The sequence below is a fragment of the Sciurus carolinensis genome, chromosome X (genome assembly GCF_902686445.1).
Source record: "Sciurus carolinensis chromosome X, mSciCar1.2, whole genome shotgun sequence".
Lineage (NCBI taxonomy): Eukaryota > Metazoa > Chordata > Mammalia > Rodentia > Sciuridae > Sciurus > Sciurus carolinensis.
Genome location: NC_062232.1, coordinates 26,619,354 through 26,641,930, shown reverse-complemented (window position 1 = coordinate 26,641,930; position 22,577 = coordinate 26,619,354). Strand labels below are relative to the sequence as shown.

At 31.4% G+C, this 22,577-nt stretch overlaps 1 protein-coding gene across 4 annotated transcripts in view; it reads left to right on the top strand.

Annotated features, from left to right (window-relative positions):
* Dmd (dystrophin) overlaps positions 1-22,577 on the top strand; it is a 2,099,091-nt gene that overhangs the window by 163,048 nt on the left and 1,913,466 nt on the right. For all 4 annotated transcript variants that reach the window (XM_047536255.1, XM_047536256.1, XM_047536254.1 and 1 more), the window contains exon 2: positions 9,809-9,870. In XM_047536255.1, the coding sequence (XP_047392211.1) occupies positions 9,809-9,870 (62 nt within the window). The remainder of the gene's footprint in view (positions 1-9,808; positions 9,871-22,577) is intronic.

The window sequence follows — 22,577 nt, the reverse complement described above, 5'->3', positions numbered from 1 at the left end:
AATACAATTGCCATCTAGAAATTTTGTCTATTTTATGAGGTAGTACAATTTATACAGGTCCATAGTTGTGATTTATCTGAAAGTAAATGTTTACAGGTTTTCTCTCTTCATTTTTTCTTCATGTTTTTCAGTATTAATATGTATCATAAATGTGTCACTTTTTGTCTTCACAATTCTGTACCACCGTTTCTTATTCCTGTGATGCAGATGGAGACAATGTGACCCACTAGTGGTTAAGTAACTTGCCCAAGTCACAGAGCTAGTAAGAAATGGAGCTGAGATTTGAATCCAGGCTATTTAACTCTGGAAATAATATATTAAACCACTGGCTTATATTGTAATTTTAATGGAACAAGAATGGACCATTTCTGCCATCTCTCATGTGGCCTTCTGTTTTTTCAACTTCTACCACCTCATAACTGTTCTTGGTGTTCCGATCTCTCTCTCATTCAAATACGATCCTCCATTGTTTTGTTATTACATCATATTTCATGACAACTTCTATAATAATACATAAGATATTTCTATAAGTCTTGTATAGTTTTCTCCATATGGCATTGTTATTTTTATGAATATGCAAATGTGTGACTATATAAAGTCCTGGCCATAAATTTTATTTGCTAATATAGCATAAATTATATGATTAAATGGCATGAAATGGGAGGGAACTTTTATTCAGTATGTGCTGACACAGCTTTCCAAATTATTTTCTGAGTCCTTCAACTCCCTACAATAAAAAGCAATTGACCTACATGAGAAAGAAGCAATGATTGTGGTGGAGGCAAAGGGTCAGACAGGTCATTCATAGCATTTTACATTGTGTTAAAAACCATGACAGTCATGAAAGATAGAATAAAGGCCAATTTCATCATATTGCAGAATGCAATTCACACAGACAAATCAAGGCAAATTGTTTGCAAGAAATAATCTCTATCTGAATTTTTCATTCCTTATAAGAATGAAAATAAAAATATTTCAGTCCTAAGCCTAAATTTTTAAAAAAATTTTACCTTTTATTCATTATTTTTCTTTAATTCCACCAAAAATAACAAGTAAATTAGCATCATAAGACATTAAACGTAATGATGCTGCCAAGGCTAGATTTTGAGGCATATACTGAAAAGTAGTTTCATATCTAAACTTAATGGATATTTTAGAAAATTAATTGATGATTAAGTCAGAAGTTTTAAAATGGAGTAGTTTGAGCAATTTGGTAATGTAGAAGGAAAAGGCATTGGCTTAGGAATTAGATATATGATTTAATTTCATTATTAATTAATCATTTGATGATTCATTCAACATACCCTTGCTAAGGACACATTTCTACTTGAATATACCATGCTGGATGTGAGAAAATTCCAAAAACTTTAGTCTTTCCATCTAGGGGGTCACATTTAAGGGGGGAATGGGTATAATTTGTGATGCATAGTTGAAGAAAGTAAAGTATTTGAGCATGTATCTGTGTACACATCTACTACGGTTAAAATATGTGTGTGCATAATTAAATATTTTTGTGTAAAACATATGTAGTGTACACAGCAAAATGCTAATGTTTATGAATGTGTCAGAGAAATTGACTGATGAACTATACCAGGAAAAAGTGTGTTTGTGAAAATGCTCACATTTGAACTCGATCTTATATTCTAGGGACTGTGTGAACAAGAGACTAAAAAAGTGTATGGTTTATTCATGGAGGAATTTGACTTGTGTAGCTTGAGCGGACCTGGCAGATACATGTTAGGTGAAGGGTTATGTGTGACTGCCAACAGGTTTGATGGATAATAAGCTTAGAAAATTATGTTGGAGTCAATTGTGAAGGCCCCTAGAATGCCATTCTAAATAGTCTGACCTTCAGCCTCAGGGTAAATATTTCTCAAACTTACAGAACGACTCAAGAGTTACTTATGAGAAGTTATACTCCATTGACATATGATATGTCAAAATGCATTTTGTCATCATGTATAACTAATTAGAACAAATTTAAAATAGAAAAAACAAATAGGAATTGTCCCTAAGAGACTTTCCTCCATGCAGTTAAGAAAGTCACATTGTGATCCTTAGGTAATTGGCAATAATGTAGAAAGCTCCTTTAGGGGCCCATTAGAAAAACACAAATAGTTTGCTTGCCATGATACACTAAAATAGTTGATTTCTTATAGATTTTTGTTATATGATTACTTTATAACCATAAATAATACAACTACAAATAAAATATATGCTAGACATTGTGTATTTTTTCTTCAAAATAGGATTTTTCCCTACAAAACATGAGATTCAAGGGTTGAAGAAAAAGTTAATAGTCTCAAAAAAAAAGAGTTACTTATTTGGTAACTAGATGGATAATGATGCCACTAATTGACAAGAGGAGAAGTATAGGTGAATTTATTAGGAAAGATGAATGATATTATTAAGGTACTGGCAGTACATTTAGGTAGAGGCATTAACTAAAGTCAACCTTGTCAGCTTGAAGCTCATGACATTGTGGCAGTTGAAAAATGTAGATTTAGGTATCATCAGTCATCAATATCAATATATAGAGGTTTTTGAGGTGCAGGTTGGGAATCACATTGCTTAAGAAGAATAAACAAAGTAGCCCAAAAAAAGAAGAGATGAAGGATAGATAAGACCTGGGTGGAATGTCAGTGTTTCCAGGGTGAAGGGAAAGTAAGTCAGTGAAAGAGATTAGGCAGAAGCCCTTGGGTTGGAAGGAGAGCCAGGAGACTGTGATTATTGTGGATTAGAAAGCTATGCACTTATCTCAGTAGCATCAGTCACTATAGAGATTTCAGTAATTATGTGCCTATTGGCTTTCATCTCCAAAATCTTTATTTTGAAGTCACATTTGTCTCTTGAGCCTCAGGTGCTATAGCCAACAGCCTTATGTACATATCCTTTTATGTCTCAAAGCTTAATATTTCCCAGTGTTTCCCATGCCCTCATAACATCCACAGACAGTTCTTCTTCTTTCTGGGTTCTGTAGACTCCGATCTGAATAATATCATTGATCCAACAATGCCAACTCCCCTCTAATTAATAACTAGCTCTTATCAATGATACCTATTAAATATACTTTGTAGGCATCTACTTCTACCCAGCTTTGATGCATTTCACTAGTATAGGCCATCATCACTTCTTATGTGGATCATGGATATAACCAGCTAACTGGTCTTCTTATTTCCGGCCTTACCTTTTCCAAAATATTCTCCATATTGTGAAATTTTTCAAATTCAAATCCAATACTCCCATTGCTCTACTTAAATTTTTCTGTGATTTCTAACTACCCTCTGGCTAAATATAAAGACTCTTATAAGTTGGTTGATGATTATTTCACTTGTTTTCGGAGACATCTCTGCCACTTTTATACTTCTCCCTCTTCTCTAGTGATATGAATGAACCACTACCTTTCTCTTACATCCTGAGAGTTCTGCCTGATCTTTTTATTTTCTGAAGTTTTCTTTTCTGCCCTGTTTATCGAGGCTCTTAATTAACTTTCAGAACTCAGATGAGATGTCACTTCATCAAGGAATACTGGATTTTTCAAATTAATTCCCTTAATATATGCTTTTGAAAAGAATGCTGAATTTTTTAAATCAGGAAACTTACCAGTATATCTGAATTCACATAAATATTCTTTTTGTGTCTCTTTTACTCACTAAGCTAAATGACTAATGGGTGGGTACATTATCTTTCTCACAGCTATATTTATACCACTAGTAGGTGTCAGTACATATTTGTTGTTGGACTTAATATGCCTTAAAGATGAAATGGTATATATTTGTTTCCTATCACAAATTTGTATAAATCTTATCACAAATTTAGCAACTTAAAACACCACAAATTTATAAATTTATCATGAAACAGTTGTGCAGGCCAGAAATCCAAAATGTCCTCACTGAGCTAAACTCAAAGTGCCCATGGGATTGGGTGCCTTCTCAAGACTCCAGGTGACAATCTATTCTGTTGTCATTTCCATTTTCTAGAGATTACCCACATTCCTTGTGTCATGGTATTTTCTCTGCATCTTCAAAACCAGCAGGTCCTTCTCATGCTGCTGTCTTTGGTTCTCCCTTTCATGCTACCCTGTTTTCCTTTTAAAGACCCTTGTGATTACAATGGGCCCACTTGGATAATTCAGAATAATCTCCCTATCAAGAGTAAACTGATTAGCAAGTATAATTTTTCATCTGTAACCATTATTCTCCTTTGACATATAACATAATTTCTTCACAGATGTCAGGGATTAGAACATTGGCATCTTTGGGGGACCATCATTCTGCTTAATAGAGTAGAAGTATTCATATCTGCAGAGAAGAAAAATGAGAGGAGGAGTGAAAAATAAATCTGAGTTTAATTACCTTAAAACACCTTTATTAAGCTTTACTATATAACATATTCTATGCTAAGTGCTAGGCATATAGTTTTGATACAGATAATCACTGTCTTGGAAATGAGAAAGGATATAGATAATGCTATTAAAAATAACTTTTATAAGATAATGAGCATTGGAAACTGCATTGCATTGATTGCTGAGTGAATGGGAAATGAGACCTCTGACACAAACTGTTTTTCAGTTCTTTGTGTGGATGTTTAATTATTTTAGACCTCCTCATTATAAACTGACCACTAAAGTCACCTTAGGCCCTAGAAATCGAAAATCCTCTGATCAAAAGCTATTACTCAGATTTAATGGAAAGCATTTTTCATACCATTTTTCATTCTAACCTCCTCCACTCTGCATTGCCATTTTGTAGCATTAATAGCATGGTAAATCCATTTTCTAAATATGTCCTGAGTTTGGAGCTGTTCCCTCATAATGCTCCTAAGTATCACATAACCTTATCTAATGTTTACCATTAATCTTCCATATTCCTCATTTCCTTTTTTCTCATTTTTGGTAGAAGCAGAGAATAGACTGACCCTAATAGCTCTTACCTATTACTTCATGGTCTTTTCTCTTAAAGCAAAATAAACTCATATCCCTTTGTGTTCCTTCCCTATGTGTATTTCTAAACTGTTATCAATTTTAAATTCCCTTCTATACCTAAATATTTATTTTGTCTGTCATGTAAGTGATAAGAATCTCAATAAACATTGACTAACAAAAGTACCATTTAGAATGTTTTTTGGGTACAGATAATGGCTAACTGCTCTGTATAATAAAGATAATACTTGGTGTTCAATGAACTGTTTTTTATTTCTGGTTTTTAAATGTTTTCTCCTATACTGTCTTATCTAATAGCAGAGAGGGGAAAGGGGTTCTGTCATGGAGACACTCCAGCATCTTGCTCCCAGCTCTCTTTGCAATTTCATCCTATGTCACTCTCCTACTCATGTTTTAGTGTGCAGAAAAATGGAATTGCATTTAATGAAGAGCATGCAGTGCACTTTTGGTGTCTTCGTTTTCTGCTTTTACCTTTGCTTCCTGCTCAACAAGATTCATCTTTTCTTTCCCAACCTTTTTCCTTCTTGACTTTCACTCATCTTTCTAGACTCAATCTAGCCATCACCTCCTTTAAATATCCTCTCTGACACCCATGCAATGGCATATCCCTTTCTCTGTGCTCCTGTGAATATGTGTACCTTTTATTATTCAAAATAGTTCATGTTTATCTATAATATGTCTGTTTTCTACTATGCTATGAACTTTGGCAAAGACTGAGTCTCTTATATTTCCAGTAACTAGTGCAATGACCAGCATGTAGTAAACAATCTGTAAAAAAAAAAAAAAGTCTATAAATAATTACATAAATGATTCTGCTGTATCCTAGCAAGAGCTCCATGAAATAAAAAGTAATTAATATCCTCATTTTACAGATAAAGAGACTGAGGCATGGCATTTTTGAGGCCATAATTCTTTTAAGTCCTGCACTGGCACTGGAAACCACTTCCCCTGATTTAATGTTCTCTCAGTTTGCCTGGTATCATTTTTCTGCAATGACTTGCTCTTGTGAATCATGAATATCACAACTTAATATGTCCCAAATTTATATTCCTGAGGGTTTCAGGGATATAAAAGTTAATAACAGGGTGAAGGGTCAATGCACTAATCTTAGAAAATATGAAGAACCAGATATGTTGAATAAAAAATAACTTTATAAGAAGGAGCTAATTAATTCTAAGAAGTACAAATTTTATGTCATGGTAGAAAGCTAATTCATATGGACTTCTACATAGAGAGAATAAAATAAAATGTTGGTCACTTTTTGCAATTTGTGAAGTAGTAGTTCTTTACTGCTTTATATCTCCAGGGAACAGTTTTCAAGTAAATTTTCTAACAGAGATTTTCTTCTTTGCCTCTCACATTAATATGCCCATGCATATTTTATTAGTAAAAGAAAATCAGTTATAAACAAACCCTGGAGAAAATGAAAAGGAGTATGTGCTACTTGAAATGAATGAACAGAACCATATAGATAATAACTTCCTAGTAAAAAAAATTTCACTTTATTCTTTTCTCCTTTACTGTGTCTACAAAAATATCTGTCTTGTTAAAGCATCAAAATAGTTTCTGTAATGATTTATGTATGTGTGATGTATGTATATATTGGCTTTAGATTAATTTATTGGTATGTGACAGTGCATAAGTTAACTTTAAAACAACATGAGAAATAATAATGGAATTTATAGATTAAAATATATAAAAGTATAAAAAGTTAACATAATAAAATGAAATAAAAATTAAAAGGAATATGACCACTTGGGAAAATGTTTTCATTCATTAACTAAGTGTAAGTAACTTAATTTGTAATAGTGATCCTTAACTTTCATAGTAATAGGAATGTTTAGCAAGTAGTCAATCAGCTCCAGTAAACTGTATGCCAATATATCTGTAAAGACATGTTTTGGGTAGAAAACATTCATTACATTTATCAGATAATCAAATGGAGTCCATAACTTGATATGTTTAAGAACTATCGATATGTTATCTCATTCCAATTAATTTAAAAATATCTAGTGCTCAAAAAATACATGTACAGTGGACATAAGTTAGTATTTTGACAAAAGGAGAAACATACAGAATCAATAAATGCATGAAACATGTCCTACTTCATTATTAATTAAAGCAATTTATATTAAAGCAAACATCAAGTATCTTCTTACATCTAACAAAGCAGTAATTGCTTAAAAAAACCAATGGAACTCCTAACAGCACTGAAATTATAATGCAGAAACTCTTAAATTCATTTTTCTGGTATTGGTTAGTGGTATTGGTATTGGTATGTGAAGGATAACTGGAAAAGTAACATGGCAATATTTAGCAAAAGCCACAGAAGAGAATAGAACAGTGGTTGTCAGAGGCTGGGGAATGAAGGAAGGATGGAAAAAATGTGGAAAGGTTGATTAGTGGGTACTAAATATAGTAAGATAGAAGCAAGAATTTCTGGCGTGCTATTGCACAGTACGGTGATTATTGATAGCAATAATATACCATACATTTAGAAAAGCAAGAAGAAAGGATTTTAAAAGTTATCACTATAAAAAATGATAAATATTTGAGGAGATAGATGTTTACTCTGATTTTGACATTATAAAATGTATATATTTATTCAAACATCACATGGTGGCTCATTAAATATGAATATTTTATGTTTTTATGTACTAGTTAAAATAAATAAAAACATCTAATTTTTTTTCCATTTAGTTATATATGACAAAAAAACCCACTAAATATCAGTTAGTAAATATAAAAGCAATACTATTTAAGATAGTATAAAATTCTAGATGCTGTTCACATAGATTACAATAATCATGGAACCCCCTGTGTTGTTCCAAATAGAGGATTCAAATTCATGGTTAGTTTGAATTTGTTCATATGTTCAGCTTTTGTTACTTTGATTATCTTATGACATTCCATATCTTATAACATTCCACTATATGCAATTATAATGTTAATGAGAGATATCTGATCAATGAGGAACTCAAAGACTTTGATTCACATAATCTACATCAAGTTTGTTTGTTACGTACTAGCTTTATTCATTCTGAATTTATATATCTCTAATCATGAAATAGTAAATTATATATGGATTGATTGAGATGATATTTTAAAACATCCCAATGAACAGTGAGGCACTAGTAATTGTTATACATTTTATAATAATGATAAAATGGATTATAATGTTTATGATGTTAGAGAAAATACTTATATAAGATAAAACATATGCTTCATCAAAGTCATATTTTTCTTGTATTAAAGGCACTAGAGGTAAGATATGACATCTAGTGAAGATGTTTATATGTTGAACCTCATATTTAATGTTATTTCACAGTAGATACATAGCATTTTGTACATACTGTCAAGGTTTCCATGCTGCCTTCAAGGCGTTTGTGCATTTAATTAACAAGAGTAAAAATAATATTCATTTTTCATTTTCAAGTGTTTCAGTTTTAATTAATAATATGTATTTTATTTTGAATTTATGGCAATAAAAAGATTCAAATGGGCAATCATTAGGCCTAAAAACTATTACTATCAATTTTTATTTATTTACATTTGTCAACAAAGGAGATATTTTCATATTATATACATGATTTGTCCTATACCATATCAATAATGCTAATATTGACTATATACATGGTAGAAGAATGTATTTTGTGAAGCTAAGTAAAAATTTCCAAGTTTAAAATATTATTATCCACTACTATTTCACATGTTGATTAAAACACCTATGCCTGGAATAATATTGTGATTAGAAGTTAAACGTATTCTTAGTGCATTTATAGATTTATTATGGGAAATCTATTCCTTACTATATGTTATCTGTTTTCAAGAGAAGTAATGGAGATTTACTACTGAAAAATAATATGAGAGCAAATAAGATTACTTTTTTGGGGCATTTCAGTTACAGTTCTTTTGACCCAAGTAAATAAAATATGAAGTTCCCAAACCTTAAATATCTTACAGATGTATTCATTTAGTGCATTTTAACTAAGATTAAAGATTAAAGATTTAAGATTTAAGATTTAGAGTAATTCAAAGATAGGCTTTGACTTTGAAAAAGCATTTCAATAAATCAAGATGGATGATTTTTCTGTCCATTTTACTCAGTACTAATTTCCGGCTTAGGTAAAGGAGATAATTTTTAGAAGCATGAATTCTGTAAAGCTGTTTCTTAATAATTTTTCACCCTAATCCTTTGGCATAATTCTGTAGGGATTTTTCCTTTGAGTATTTATACGTAAGCCATGAAGAATATCATTTGCATTTTTATTTGAAATTTCCTGACTTTTAGATGAAAAGAGGTACTAGAAATCTTGGACTTCTAGGATCTCCCCTCTCTTAAAGCATTTACATATTTTTCAAATATATTTTCTGGGCTCTTAATTAGGGCAGACAATGTGCTAGGTTCTGGGATGCAAAGATAACTAAGCCATGCTTCGGATCATTAGAAAGCCTCTCCTATAAGGAGATCAAGCCCATGTTAGAGTATGTAGGTGTTGCAAAAGAGGGAATAATTATTTCTACATGGATGGAAGGTATTATAGGGAAAAGATCAGGAATAGTTTTACTGAAGAAATGATAATTAATAGATTAGCTATACATTATAGCAAAATAAATACTTTTCCACTTATTTCCACTATTTTTCTACGTCTTTGTACAATATTTGAGTGATTATTATCCTAACCACATCAATTATTTTTCAAATATAATTTTAGATTGAATGCCTAATACAAAAATCACTGATGTTTAATATAATTTATTGATGGAATATTAAATATAAAATAATATTACATAATAATTGATAGTTATTTTGGTTGTAAAATAAGAATTATATTTAAACTCTGTGTTTTCTACTTTACATTGTAGATGAAAGAGAAGATGTTCAAAAGAAAACATTCACAAAATGGATAAATGCACAATTTTCTAAGGTAAGCATATCTGTTGATTCTGTTGATTCTCTTTTAAGACATAAATGGTGGAATTTTCAAAATGGACTCTATACCTGTGAATTTTAAATGTTCATATTTTCTTCATAGTGTTGTTTTCATTTAGCTCTATAAATCTGCAAATATGTTGAATCTTAATAAGCAGGAGAATATATGACAGAGATATTAATTTTATAAACATGTATCTTTGGTTCTTGTCAATAATGTGTTTCTTTAATGATATGAGAGTCATCAGAGGACTATAGTAGCAATCTTCTTTCATATAGCTCTTATATGTCACACCTTAGAAGAAGATACGTGGGACTTTTATCATTATGAAAATTACCCTGTTCTGTCCCTCTCTGTCTTTACCAAGTACAAGAAAAATTAATATATCATATCCATTTGGTCCCTATAACTTATATTTCCAATAATTTAAAATGACAACTCATCCTCCTTTTCTGCAGGCATTAATCCATATTCTTAATATTTATGTCGCAACTAAATGCATGATCGATAGCACAACTCTAGATAATTATATATAGACACAGTAAAATATCTTTACCTTGAAAACTAGCATTTGGAATGCAATATATAAAGGTTTGTTTGAATTTCAAGGTCAGAAAAACTTGTATTTTCATTTAATCACACTATATTTGAGCAAGCAAATCAAATGTTTTCTGAGTTAGGTTTTTTATCTTTCTATCATATATGTATGCATAAATATTGAGTGTCTACTCAATAAATCTATTATACTGCTAATAATGTATTATTCCTATATCTAGAACTCTAAGAGTGACAGTGCTGTGATAATTGATATTTTGCATATTATTATAAGGATTTAAAGATTCATTTTAGGTGAAAATTTCTAGTACAATGCCAGGCACTCTTAATATGTATGAATTATTCTCTCTAGAGGTATTTAAAATTCTCAACTTTGTCTGAACTAAGTAAGGTACACATAATAAACAAAGAATAAAATGTAGCAATAAAGCAGAGTAATAAATGAAAAGTGAACTCAAATATTTGGAATAGGAATTCATAATCCTCAGAATGTTTCCAAGATGAATGTACATAGTCATTTAGTATATCTACTGGCTTCATTAAAATTTTCTGAATTGTTGGATTTTGAAACAAACTATTGATATAAATTTTCAAACAATATAGAGAAACCAGAAATATAAAAAATATTTTTTGAAATAATAAGTATCACAATACTCTAAAACTTTTAATTATACCAATGAGTCATTTTTATATGGTATGTAAACATGACAAATCCAAATACTCTGTATTCTCATTTTCACAAATCTAAATAGATCATCACTCTCTCTACATTGATGTTCTCAAATATCATTTATATATCTCACTTGCTCCTACACAAACCAAAGCTTGATACTTTATCTTCAAGAATATATTTTGGTACTGCCCTGGAGCACTTAGATATATTATTTCCTGCCTTTAGGAGTGTCCGTATTTTAAAAGCTATGGAATAATCATATACATGGTGTATTAAATGCCTCTTCCCAAACATTTTCATCCTTTAATCCTTCTCTACTTATTTCATTTATTTTATAAATGTACTCCTTAGGATGGGGAGATAGCTCAGCTGGTAGAGTGCTTGCCTCACAAGCACAAGGTCCTGAGTTCGATCCCCAGTACCACAAAAAAAAAAAAAAAAAAAAAAAATGTACTCCTTAAACCTGTTAAAATTAGATCAATAAAGTCATCATTTTTTCAAATACAGAAATTCCAGTCTCAGGTATATCCTCCAAATAAGAAATAAAAGTAAATGTTCATAGAGATGGAAGAGAAAATTTACTTAGAGGTAAAATATGTATTTATTTATATGTGTAGACTTTTAATTTTGAGGGCTTTAAAAATATCTTTTTTATATGACCTTATGTTTTTCTGTTCAAACTTCAGGTAGGTATCCATCTTACTTTTAGAAACTTATGAAGAAAATAGGAATTAAAAGAAAGCTAGTTTATTCCATTTAAATCATGTGGTGATCCAAAAATCAAACATGATTGTGAGATGTATCATTTGACTCTTTACTGTATAACTGCATGCCTTTCAGCAGAATTCTAGACCTGTATGATAGGCATAATTAGTTGAAGTTGAATCTTCTGATCTCATGGTCTGTACATAGTCATTTGGGAGATGTTGACCAGTTGCTAAATGGAGTAGAACTTAGTAGGCTGTGTGTGAGCCAGCAATACTCTGGGCTAGAAGGAATCTGAAAACCTTTATGTAGAAAGGTCTAAAATGTGAACTCCTCAAAGGAAGGAATATGTGTTTTATTTTATTTTTATTGGTTCTTTTTAGTTATACATAACATTTTGTTATGTATAACTAAATTCATTCTGACATACTTATAAAAGCATGGAATGTAATTGGCTTCAATTCAGTCCCCAGTACTTCCCCTTTCCTTCCCCTTCCCCTTTTTACCTTCCCTCTACTCTACAGATCTTTCTGCCATTTACTTATATATATATTTATATATATATATGAATTTTTTAAAATTAATGTCCTGTGGATGTACATGATGGTGAGATGGTGAGATTCACTATGTTATATTCATATATGTACTTAGGAAAGTTAGATCACCCCGATATTTATTAAACCAGGGTACTCAATGAATGTAATAAATACACTTGGTCATTAGTAGAGACAATTAACTCAATGCCAAGTACAGAAAAAAAAGGGAAAATTCTGAATGGAAAAAATGTATTGAAGTTTTTTTTTTTTTTTTTTTTTTTTGGCGGTGCTAGGGATCGAACCCAGGGCCTCATGCTTGCAAGGCAAGCACTCTACCAACTGAGCTATCTCCCCAGCCCCAAGAAGATTTTTAAAAGAGAGAAAAAGCAACAAAATATTATCTGTCAGTATGGCAAATTACATGCACACATATTGTAGTACAAATGAATACGAGTTCAAAGGTTTATCAGTGCAGCATACATACTTTTATATATTTGTAAATTATAGAGAGAGAGCAAAGTAATTCCTTGTTATTTTGTAAAGTCACAGAAAGGGTGTTTTATGGAAATAAATGTGATTAAATATATTCTTATCATTTTAGTGTGATTGGAAGCCAAATGTGTCTTTGCAGTAAATCCAGCTGATGTTTTACTTTTTTCATGTTAAATAAACTCTATCTCTTTTTCAAAATAAGTCTTCTATTAACCTCTGATTCCAAAAATTTCTACTAGAATGTGATTTATCACATTCATTCTATAAAGATAAGCAAACAATATTTATCTCCACATAAACACAAAGGCATTTCTAGATAAGATTAATCAGGGTAAATAGTCTTTCTATGTAATTTGTAGATATGTGATAATCCTTAAGAAATATTTAATATATATTTATAATAAATAAAATTCATATTATAAAACTCTTAGTCTCTGAGGCTTATTTAAACAGTTTTGAAATCATTACCAAAAACAATTTTATCATAAAACTTGCTTGCCGCTATGTGAGAATAAAAGTGTTTATTGTAGGTCAATTGAAAGATTTAAATAAACCATCTCACAATGCGTTGTATTGTGATTTTGATCCGACACTGGATTTAGTGATTATTATTATTTTCATAACTTCACTTTTCTGATTGGTCACAACTTAGTATGCAGCCTTGTATTTTACTTAAATGAAGTAAGACTGTGCAATTAGTTTTCTCTATGGCTTAAGGAGGGCCTATGATATGATAGTAAATTTGCCATAACATATAGGCATATACCGAAAAGCTAGGACTCACCCTCTTAGGATAACAATATCATGAGATAGAACTGACTGATATAAACATGCTTTTCCCAAGAATTCCTCATAATTTATCTTGTTGCCAGCATGATGAAAATGATGTAATACAATTTTTATATATATATATATATTTTATTGTAAACAAATGGGATATATGTTGTTTCTCTGTACATAGAGTAAAGGCATATCATTTGGTTCCACAATCTGGCTATTGTGAATTGAGCAGCTATGACGTAATACAAATTAACATTAAAACTATGAGTCAGTTTATCAGCTTCTTTACATCACTCTGTACTTTAGGGAAAAACATTGCCACATTTTAATTCATTTTGGAAAAAAAAAGTAAATATAAAATTCAAATTTTCTGAGTCTTATTTTCCTTTTATGTCCATGTTTACTTATAATAAAATTATATTAAAATGGCATTATAAGTAGTAAAACATAACCAAAAATATTACCATTTTTATCATTGTGAATTGAAAGATCTTATATTAATGCAATATATCTACTGAATCTCTTCCTCTTATTCACTTCTGTTGTTTTCCACCATGTCCTCTGGTCTTCCGGAGAACACAACAGTTAAGTAGTAATCATTGTATTCCTAATTCCATGATTTTGTGATGCCGTTGAAACACGCATGAATTTTAATTCCATTTAATTTAATGAATCATGTTTCTTTGCTACTTTAAACTCTCTTCCTACAACAACAAATACCCCCCAGCAATCTGACTGTTGAAAAGTCAATCTCAGTAACATTTTGTATTTTTCTGCTCCCTGCTTACAATTCCCAATAAATAGTACCCAAAATACTGTAGAAGAGTGTCCCAGTTATCAGTTCATTCTGGTTATTGCTAGTATGCTTAAGGGCCAAGTGGACATGTCTGTGTGAATTGCATCCAGTCCACATGCCATGCCTCACTTGGGAATAAAGAGGGATTTTACCAATGTTGGACAACTCTATCCTTTGTATCTGACATCTACAGTCATTTAACAAGGATGTCTTAACACAAATGTATGAAAGCTCTGTGTGAGAATAGGGTGTTGAATTCAATATCATTTCATTCCCTTTCTTTGAAGAAGTTTATTAAAACTCTCTGAAGTCTAACGTATCCTACACCCCACTCTTCTAAAACTTTCCCCCATATCCTATTCATATAGAACCTTGTATGAATCCTTTATGCAGGTTGAACATACCAAATCCCAAAATCTGAAATTTGAAGTACTTTGAAATCTGAAATTTTTTGAGTACTTGCATGAAGCTTAAACTATTTCAGATTTTATAGCATTTTAGATATTGTATTTTGGGATTAGAGATGCTCAACTGGTAAATTATATGCAAATATTTCAAATGTGAGAATCTCTGAAGTTTGAAATAGTTCTGGCTCCAAGCATTTTGCATAAGGGAGACTCAACCTGTACCAACCAAGATTTTCAGAACAAAAATTTTAAATGGGTGATTTTCCTCTAGATGCCTGCTCATTTCATTCTTTTTTAAAAATTATTTTACTATCTTTTTTATTTATTATTTTTACAGACTGCATTTTGATTCATTTTACACAAATGGGGTACACCTTTTCATTTCTATGGTTGTGCATGATGTAGATTCATACCATTTGTGTAATCATACATGTAAAAAGGGTAATGATGTCTGTCTCATTCCACCATTTTTCATATCTTGAATGTGGTTTCAGCTACCTTCTTGGCTTGAAGCAGGAAGAATAAGACATTTATTTATGTTTTATTATCCCACTATATTTTCTATGCCAATTCATGTCCTCCACACACACACACATGCACAGAGAGAGAGAGAGTAAGAATATGTTATACACTTAAAATAAGTTATAAATTTCCATTTCATAAATGGAAAAGTCTGAGACATAATGGCAAAATATTGTTTCAGTGAAAGAGGTAACAATCTGTATGTATCTTTCCTTTGTATTAGTTCTAAATTTACATATAACTACTATACATGGTACCTGATTTAACGGAAGTAATAGAGCTGTTGTACCATGGAAGGCCCACCATAGATATAAATTGACTTGTATGCCCTTGGTTTCCAGTTTCATCCTACTATTTGGTATTCAGAAGAATTACTTCTAGAGAGAATGAAGGGCAATAAATTATGTGTCTTGATGGTGATAAGCAACCTACACATGGTTTTGGTAACACTTGAATTTGGTACATTTATTTTGGAGAGGTGCATATTGATACAGAAAAATATAGAAATCCTCATTTATAAATTGTGAGAATTCAAAAATTTCTATTCCTATATACCCTCATATTAATAATACTATTAAAAGTTAGATATAATAGCTAGTTGCTTCAATGACCTAATGAGGTACTCAGAAAAAGTGAAATTAGAGTTTAAGTGTTCTCAAGGTACATGGAAGAGGCAAAAATGGAACCTAGGAAATAAATCCTAAACCCCACATTTCCTTACCTGTTATTCTTGTGACCACTATTCTACCTACCAAATTTCCTTTCTTGAGGCACATCACAAAATTGATAAGTTCTATGAGAAGTCTGAAGGGGAGGACATTGATAACTTGAAATCAGGAGGTACTGAATGCTTATAATAATAACAGATGATTCAATCTACTTTTGAATGTTTAATAACCCCAACATACAACCATAGTTTAGGAAGCTTTTTAGTTGATTATTTAGGAATTAATTCTAATACATTAAAAATCAGTAGTTTTACATACTAGGTATTGGTAAATGAAATAATCTAAATAGAACATCATTATTCTAAGTATTGCTTTTTATTTGTACAAAGTATATAAATTATTTTTGAAGATAACTTGAATATTTATTTGAAATAACTTTATGAGAAGTACAAAATATGGCTTACTAGTATGTGGACCCCTGGACATCTACATAAGTTATTAAGATGACTTATAGAATGATATGTCTGTATTTGGAATGAAGATAACTATGTTAAATGGTTTAATCCACTGAGAACCATTCCCTGGAATGTTTTCCTGAATCTAATCTTTGCAAAGTACCCAAGTAACAAGGATATCATTCAGTTAGTGAAAAGAAAATTGAATCATGATAGGTCTCACTGTTTTCAATGAAAGTGAAAATAATTTGTTTATAGGGAAAATTTTTCTTAGAAATATGTTGTTCTTCATCAACCTGCTGCTATTAAGAGCTTGATAATTCTAGCTAATTTTAAAAGGTGAACATGTTTTGCTCTGTATATTACTGTGTTCTGAAATATCTCATGAGAAAATTGGAGTTATTGATTGTTGTACCTCTGTAGTATGAAGTGTTCTCGGTGGAAAGAATACTTAATTTACAAATGTAAATATTTGACTTGTCAGGGGGATAGTGGCCAAAGAGATCTGTAGGAGTAAAGAAAAGAAGCAGCAAGAAGGAATAAAATGCCATTCTTCAGTAATTATATTGTTGTCGAGCTGTTTGGGCCAACAATGAGATATTGATTTAATCATGTTATTATTGAACTTTGGGTTGAAAACTGTGAAGTTATAAAACAATAGACAATGATAGAGTAATGAAACTGCCTACAACCACCAATCTTTCACGCAAAATTGAGTCTGAAGCCTGCACTTTACATTAGACATATCAATCTGATATGAAAAAGCAAGTTGTTTTAATTTTGCAGAGATACTTGATATCACACACACTCCAAATCGTGATATAACACCATACAACAGAACCACACAGAGATTACTGTAGCAACATGTATTCCAGGGGCCCACAGTTAGAGTGTATCATTCAAGAAGTCTAGAGTGGGACCCAGGAATTTGCATTTCTAACAAATCCCTGGTGATGCTGATGCTGTAGGTCCAAGAACCACTGCTATAGGATGTCATTTATTTAATCAGATCTGTAAAAGAAAATGTTTGAAGAAAATCCACTAAGGAAATCAGTGAACCCTCAAAGGGTAATAACCTTTCCCCTTTTTTCAGCTGAGAATCACTATATTTTATTTAAGTTAGGGTATATTTTGCGGTGACTATACTCAATAATCTAACTGGGCTGGTGTTAAAAGACTCAAAACCAAGCAACCAAATATATGTTCATAATATATTTTAAGTCCTATAAAACTCTTGTTATGTTACCAGGCTTTAAATTGTATCTTATCTGATTGATATGGGTATCTGGGGTGTGTGCCTATGTGTACAAATTTCTAGTTATTTCGTGTTCTATAAGCAGATAGGTAATGAGAAGAGAAGTTAATATGATTGTTCTCAATGTTTAGAAAATAGCCCATCTGGGCGTTAATATTGATTGCATATTCATGTTTTCTTTATCTGCATTTCTTTCATATATGATAACATGTCTCTTTTGCTCTTTGCTTCAGTAGATTTCTTTTTAGTGACAGTCTGAGGGTTGTTCTCTGTATTCTTCTTATTGGGTTATATTTTTACCTTAACAAGTTTCCTTTAGCGTTCTATAATTCTCAAACAAATTATGATACATTAGCCAGAACACAAAGAGTTAAGATCAAGTCTGACTATATCTGTTGATATAAACTCACCTGTAGAAATCTCACTTGTAAAGCAGATATAAGGCAGAGTTGTAAAGTCTTTGGAAAAAAACAGGCAGAGTATGGTTTTAAAAATGTCTTTACTTATTTTTATCCTAACTTGAGTTAGGATAATATCACTATGCCAATTCTGTGTGCAGAGAGAAGTAGTGGTAAAAGTATACAAAGGAGGATCAACAAATAAGCAATCACTTCTAGTCTTGTCCAGAATTGTGGCCAAATGATAAATAGAGACTAACAGACCCTTTAATTAGAAATGTGAGTGAAGTCATACCTTGGTTTAACATTAGCTGTTTTTTAATGAGAACAAATCAGAGTTGTAGGCGAGATTCATGAATATTTCCTTCTTTGACTTAGCTCACTTTGCCTATGAAAACAGTATTTTTCAGTGTGCAGGGTTCATGCATGGTACTTTTATAAGAATTGGCCCTATTATTAAAATTACCTATAGCTATTGTATCAGAGAATAAGCATTTTGAATATTTTATCTATGCCTGAATTTGTTATCCTTCACCTATAATTATTTATATTTTAGGAAACATGCTTTGACAGAAATATACATAAAGTCTACATTCACTAACAGTACTTAGTGAGCATCTTTTTTCTGTTAGGTACTCTAGATTTTCAAATAGGGCAATTAAGAGTCACAGTTTCATTAATCATAGGACTCTGTGAGCTAGGTAAACTAAAGAAAGAAATATTATCAAACTATTGATTTTTTTCTGTATTTGTTTGCCAACTTTTTTGTTTTCTGTTCCTTTGCCATTAGAATACAGAATGTCAGATAGTGATGAGTGCTAAGAGGAAAGAAGAGGAAGGATAGATCAGAATGTTGCAAGGTATGAAGAGACATTTAAAAAAAAAAACCCTAAAGGAAGGAAAAGAGTGAATCTTGCTCATGTTTTAGAGAGTTCCAGGCAAAGGGAAGAATATGTACAAAAACCCTGAGGAGGGAGTATATGTTCAGGGGACATCAAAGAGGTCAGGGTGACTAGAACAGAATGACTAGGTGACAGCATTAGCTCCTATAAGGTAGAGTAGTATTTGGAGGACATATCAGATGGGTCCTTGTACATTACAGGAGATTAGGACATTGTGAAAGTTTTGAGCATTAGCCAGAAACAATGTAAATTAGAAAATGGATGTAAGAATAGAAGTGGAGAGTCAAGTTAGGGGACAGTATAGAAATCGAGGCTGGGGATATGTGTGACTAAGGACTAGGTTGGCATCCATGAACCTGAGGATAAATTTTTTTTTTTTTTTGCGGTACTGGGGATCGAACTCAGGACCTTGTACTTGTGAGGCAAGCACTCCACCAGCTGAGCTACCTCCCCAGCCCCCTGAGGATGAATTTTCATACTATGTTAGAGAAAAGTAGTAAAGTAGAGATAACAGTATTTGTTAGTGTATTTGATATGCAGATTGTAAAAGTGAGAAAATTCATTTAGCTTGAACAAGAGATGAGGATAGTTATTTACTGGAAAAGGAGGACTATCAGCATAGATATATTAATTGTGAACTACACCTGAATTTCCCATGAGAAATCATTAAAAAATAGTATGTTTTTATGGAAATAGCATTTTTTCTCAACTTATGAAATTTAGCCTCAGTTCAAAAAAATAAATTTATCTTCATTTAGAAAATAATAAAAGATACATGTACCTTTATTATTGAGTGTGGGGGGGCATGAATCCAGTGAAGGGACATTGAACTTAAATTGATCTTTGCCTCTCTTATGATATTGTATGGATGGTTGGCCATAAATCGGTGGAGACAAGAATAATTTACCTGCAGTTTTCTTCTTCATAGCATATACTATTTAGAATTTAGGCCAATTATATTTTAATTGTTATTTATACATCTTTTACCTCTGTTAACTGAGTTCCTTGAGAGTCTGAATCTTTCCCCATCAGAATATTGTGTGTATGTATATAAACATATACATATATATACATATATATATAGTTTATTACTTAAATATAATGTGGAAAAGGAGTAGTAAAAAAGGATATCCTTTCCTTATTGCCAATATTAGTAGAGATGCTTGCTTCCTCACCATTAAATATGATGTTAACTATAGGTCTTCTGTTCAGTTTTTACATATTTTGGATCTTATTTCGGGACATTCAATAACTTATCTTTTAACTTTCTATGGATTTTAATTATAATTCTCCCACAATTCTCCTTTGCTTCTTGCATTCTTTGTATTTTCTAAAAGTGTTTTCTTTCCCTCTTTTGTTTGTGTCTCATTTTTTAATTAATTCTTCAAATAGTCTACTGATACTAGCTTTTGTTTTCATTTAAGTGAGACATTGATATTTGATAAAATTAAATAACCTTTCCTTATAACTATTCTTAATATAATGGGAAATTATTGGATACTTTTACTAACATATTACTCTACGTGTATACAGTTTAATCCCAAAGTTGGCCTTTTACTAAATGATGATGTATATAATACATTGTGGTTAAAAATGGGAAAAGTTTAAAAGTACTCCAGCTTTTTCCACTATTAGTTAACATTGTATTGGAAGTATTAGTCATCACAACCAGACACCTTAAACTAATTCTGGCAAAAGAAGTGTAAGAAGCAATAACAATATACCAATCTGCAGATATGATTGTTTACCTAAAAGAAACAAAAGAAACAATAATGATGTTGGGCATGGTGGTGCAAGTTTGTAATCTCAGTTACTTGGGAAGCTAAGGCAAGGGAGTAGTGAGTTTGTTAACATCTTAGGCAACACAGGCAGTTCCCACTCAAACAAAACAAAAGGTGTGGGGGAGAAACAATAGCATTATTAAACATCTATACCAGTAGAAATGAATACCATTAAAATAGTTTAGTAAGTTAGTAGAGAGTAAATTTCACATGTAAAATGAATAGACTTCATGCATTTAAATGATGATGAGATAGAAGATATTCGGGATGAGACATAACTATTTATAACAATAGAAACAAGAAATTAATGGGAAATTTTCAATACCTATCTTTAAACCTTATCTGTAAGACCTAAGAGAAAATCAAAGTAAAGACATACATAATTCATGAAAAGCATAATTTAACACCATTTTTTAAGGTCATATATAAATTAAATGCCATTACAATATAATAACCAATATTTTTTCTAGAGTTAGGCAAGTTGACTTTAAAGTTTCTACACAAAAATAAATAATAAAATAACCAAACAAACATAAAAAAAAGTGCCAATGAGGAGCTAGGTCAGAAAAAAACATACAATGTTATAAATTAAAATTTGGGGAAAACTGTGATATTAAATTGTACATTTAATAGCAATTTATTCCCATCAATTGGAAAAGTCTGATAGCATTGAGTACATCTAGTACTTAGGTATTTATTGCTGAATTTCATTTGACATTAATATGAACCATAGCTCATTAGAATACCATTTGAGTCCTGATTCTGGTCAGGGAACATAGTGGGTAAGTCTGAGAACTCTGTGCCATAAGGCAAAGAAATACTTCCCCAAATTTGCTAAGGTCTTGAGTTCTCTCCTTTCCCTCTCCTATTCACTTTATGTTTATAGACTTATGTCTTTCTCATTTAAAAACTTTTAGATATTGAAGCTAATTTATTTTTCTTATATTTTAATAGAAGTACATGTATTAACAGGTGCAGTGAGGTTTGCCTGTACTCCCAGAAGCTCAGGAGGTTGAGGCAGGAGGATCACAAGGTCAAGGTCAGACTTGGCAACTTAGGGATACCCTGTCTCAAAGTAAAAAAGACTGGGGATATAGGAGATATAGTGCCCCTGGATCTAATGCCCAGTACCAAAAAAAAAAAAAGAAAGAAAGAAGGAGAGAGAAAGGAAAGGAAAGGAAAAAGGAAAAAGGAAAAGGGAAAAGGGGAAAAGGAAAAAGGAAAGGGAAAAGGAAAAAGAAAAAGAAAGGAAAAGGAAAAAGAAAGGGAAAAGGAAAAGGAAAAGGAAAAAGAAAGGGGGGAAAGAGGAGGGAGGGAGGGAGGGAAGGAGGAAGGAAGGAAGGAAGGAGGGACAGAAGGAAGGGTGGACAAACACACATGTGTATTTAGTAACAGTGAATATTGACTTAATTTTCCTCTACTGGTTCTTTCAGAAATCTGGAAGCATTGCCTGTAACCAGAAAAGATAGAAAAGTTTGATTTCAGTATGTCTATTTTAAAGGAAAACAAATTTTGTACTTATGTTTTAAGAATAAACTCAAAGAATGTTTTATGTTACTGATTTTACTATCATAACTGACTTTAGAAATGAATAAAATTTTGGAATGTCAGCAATATTCCCTAAGTATTTAGATAAAAGTAAGATAAAAACCATGAAATATATATATTTACCAATCTTAGCAGTTTGAATTATAAGCTAATATTGAATTTCTTATATGATTCCTATTTCCCGGATTATTTAATGTTATGTAGGACTAGCCCAGAATACGATATGGA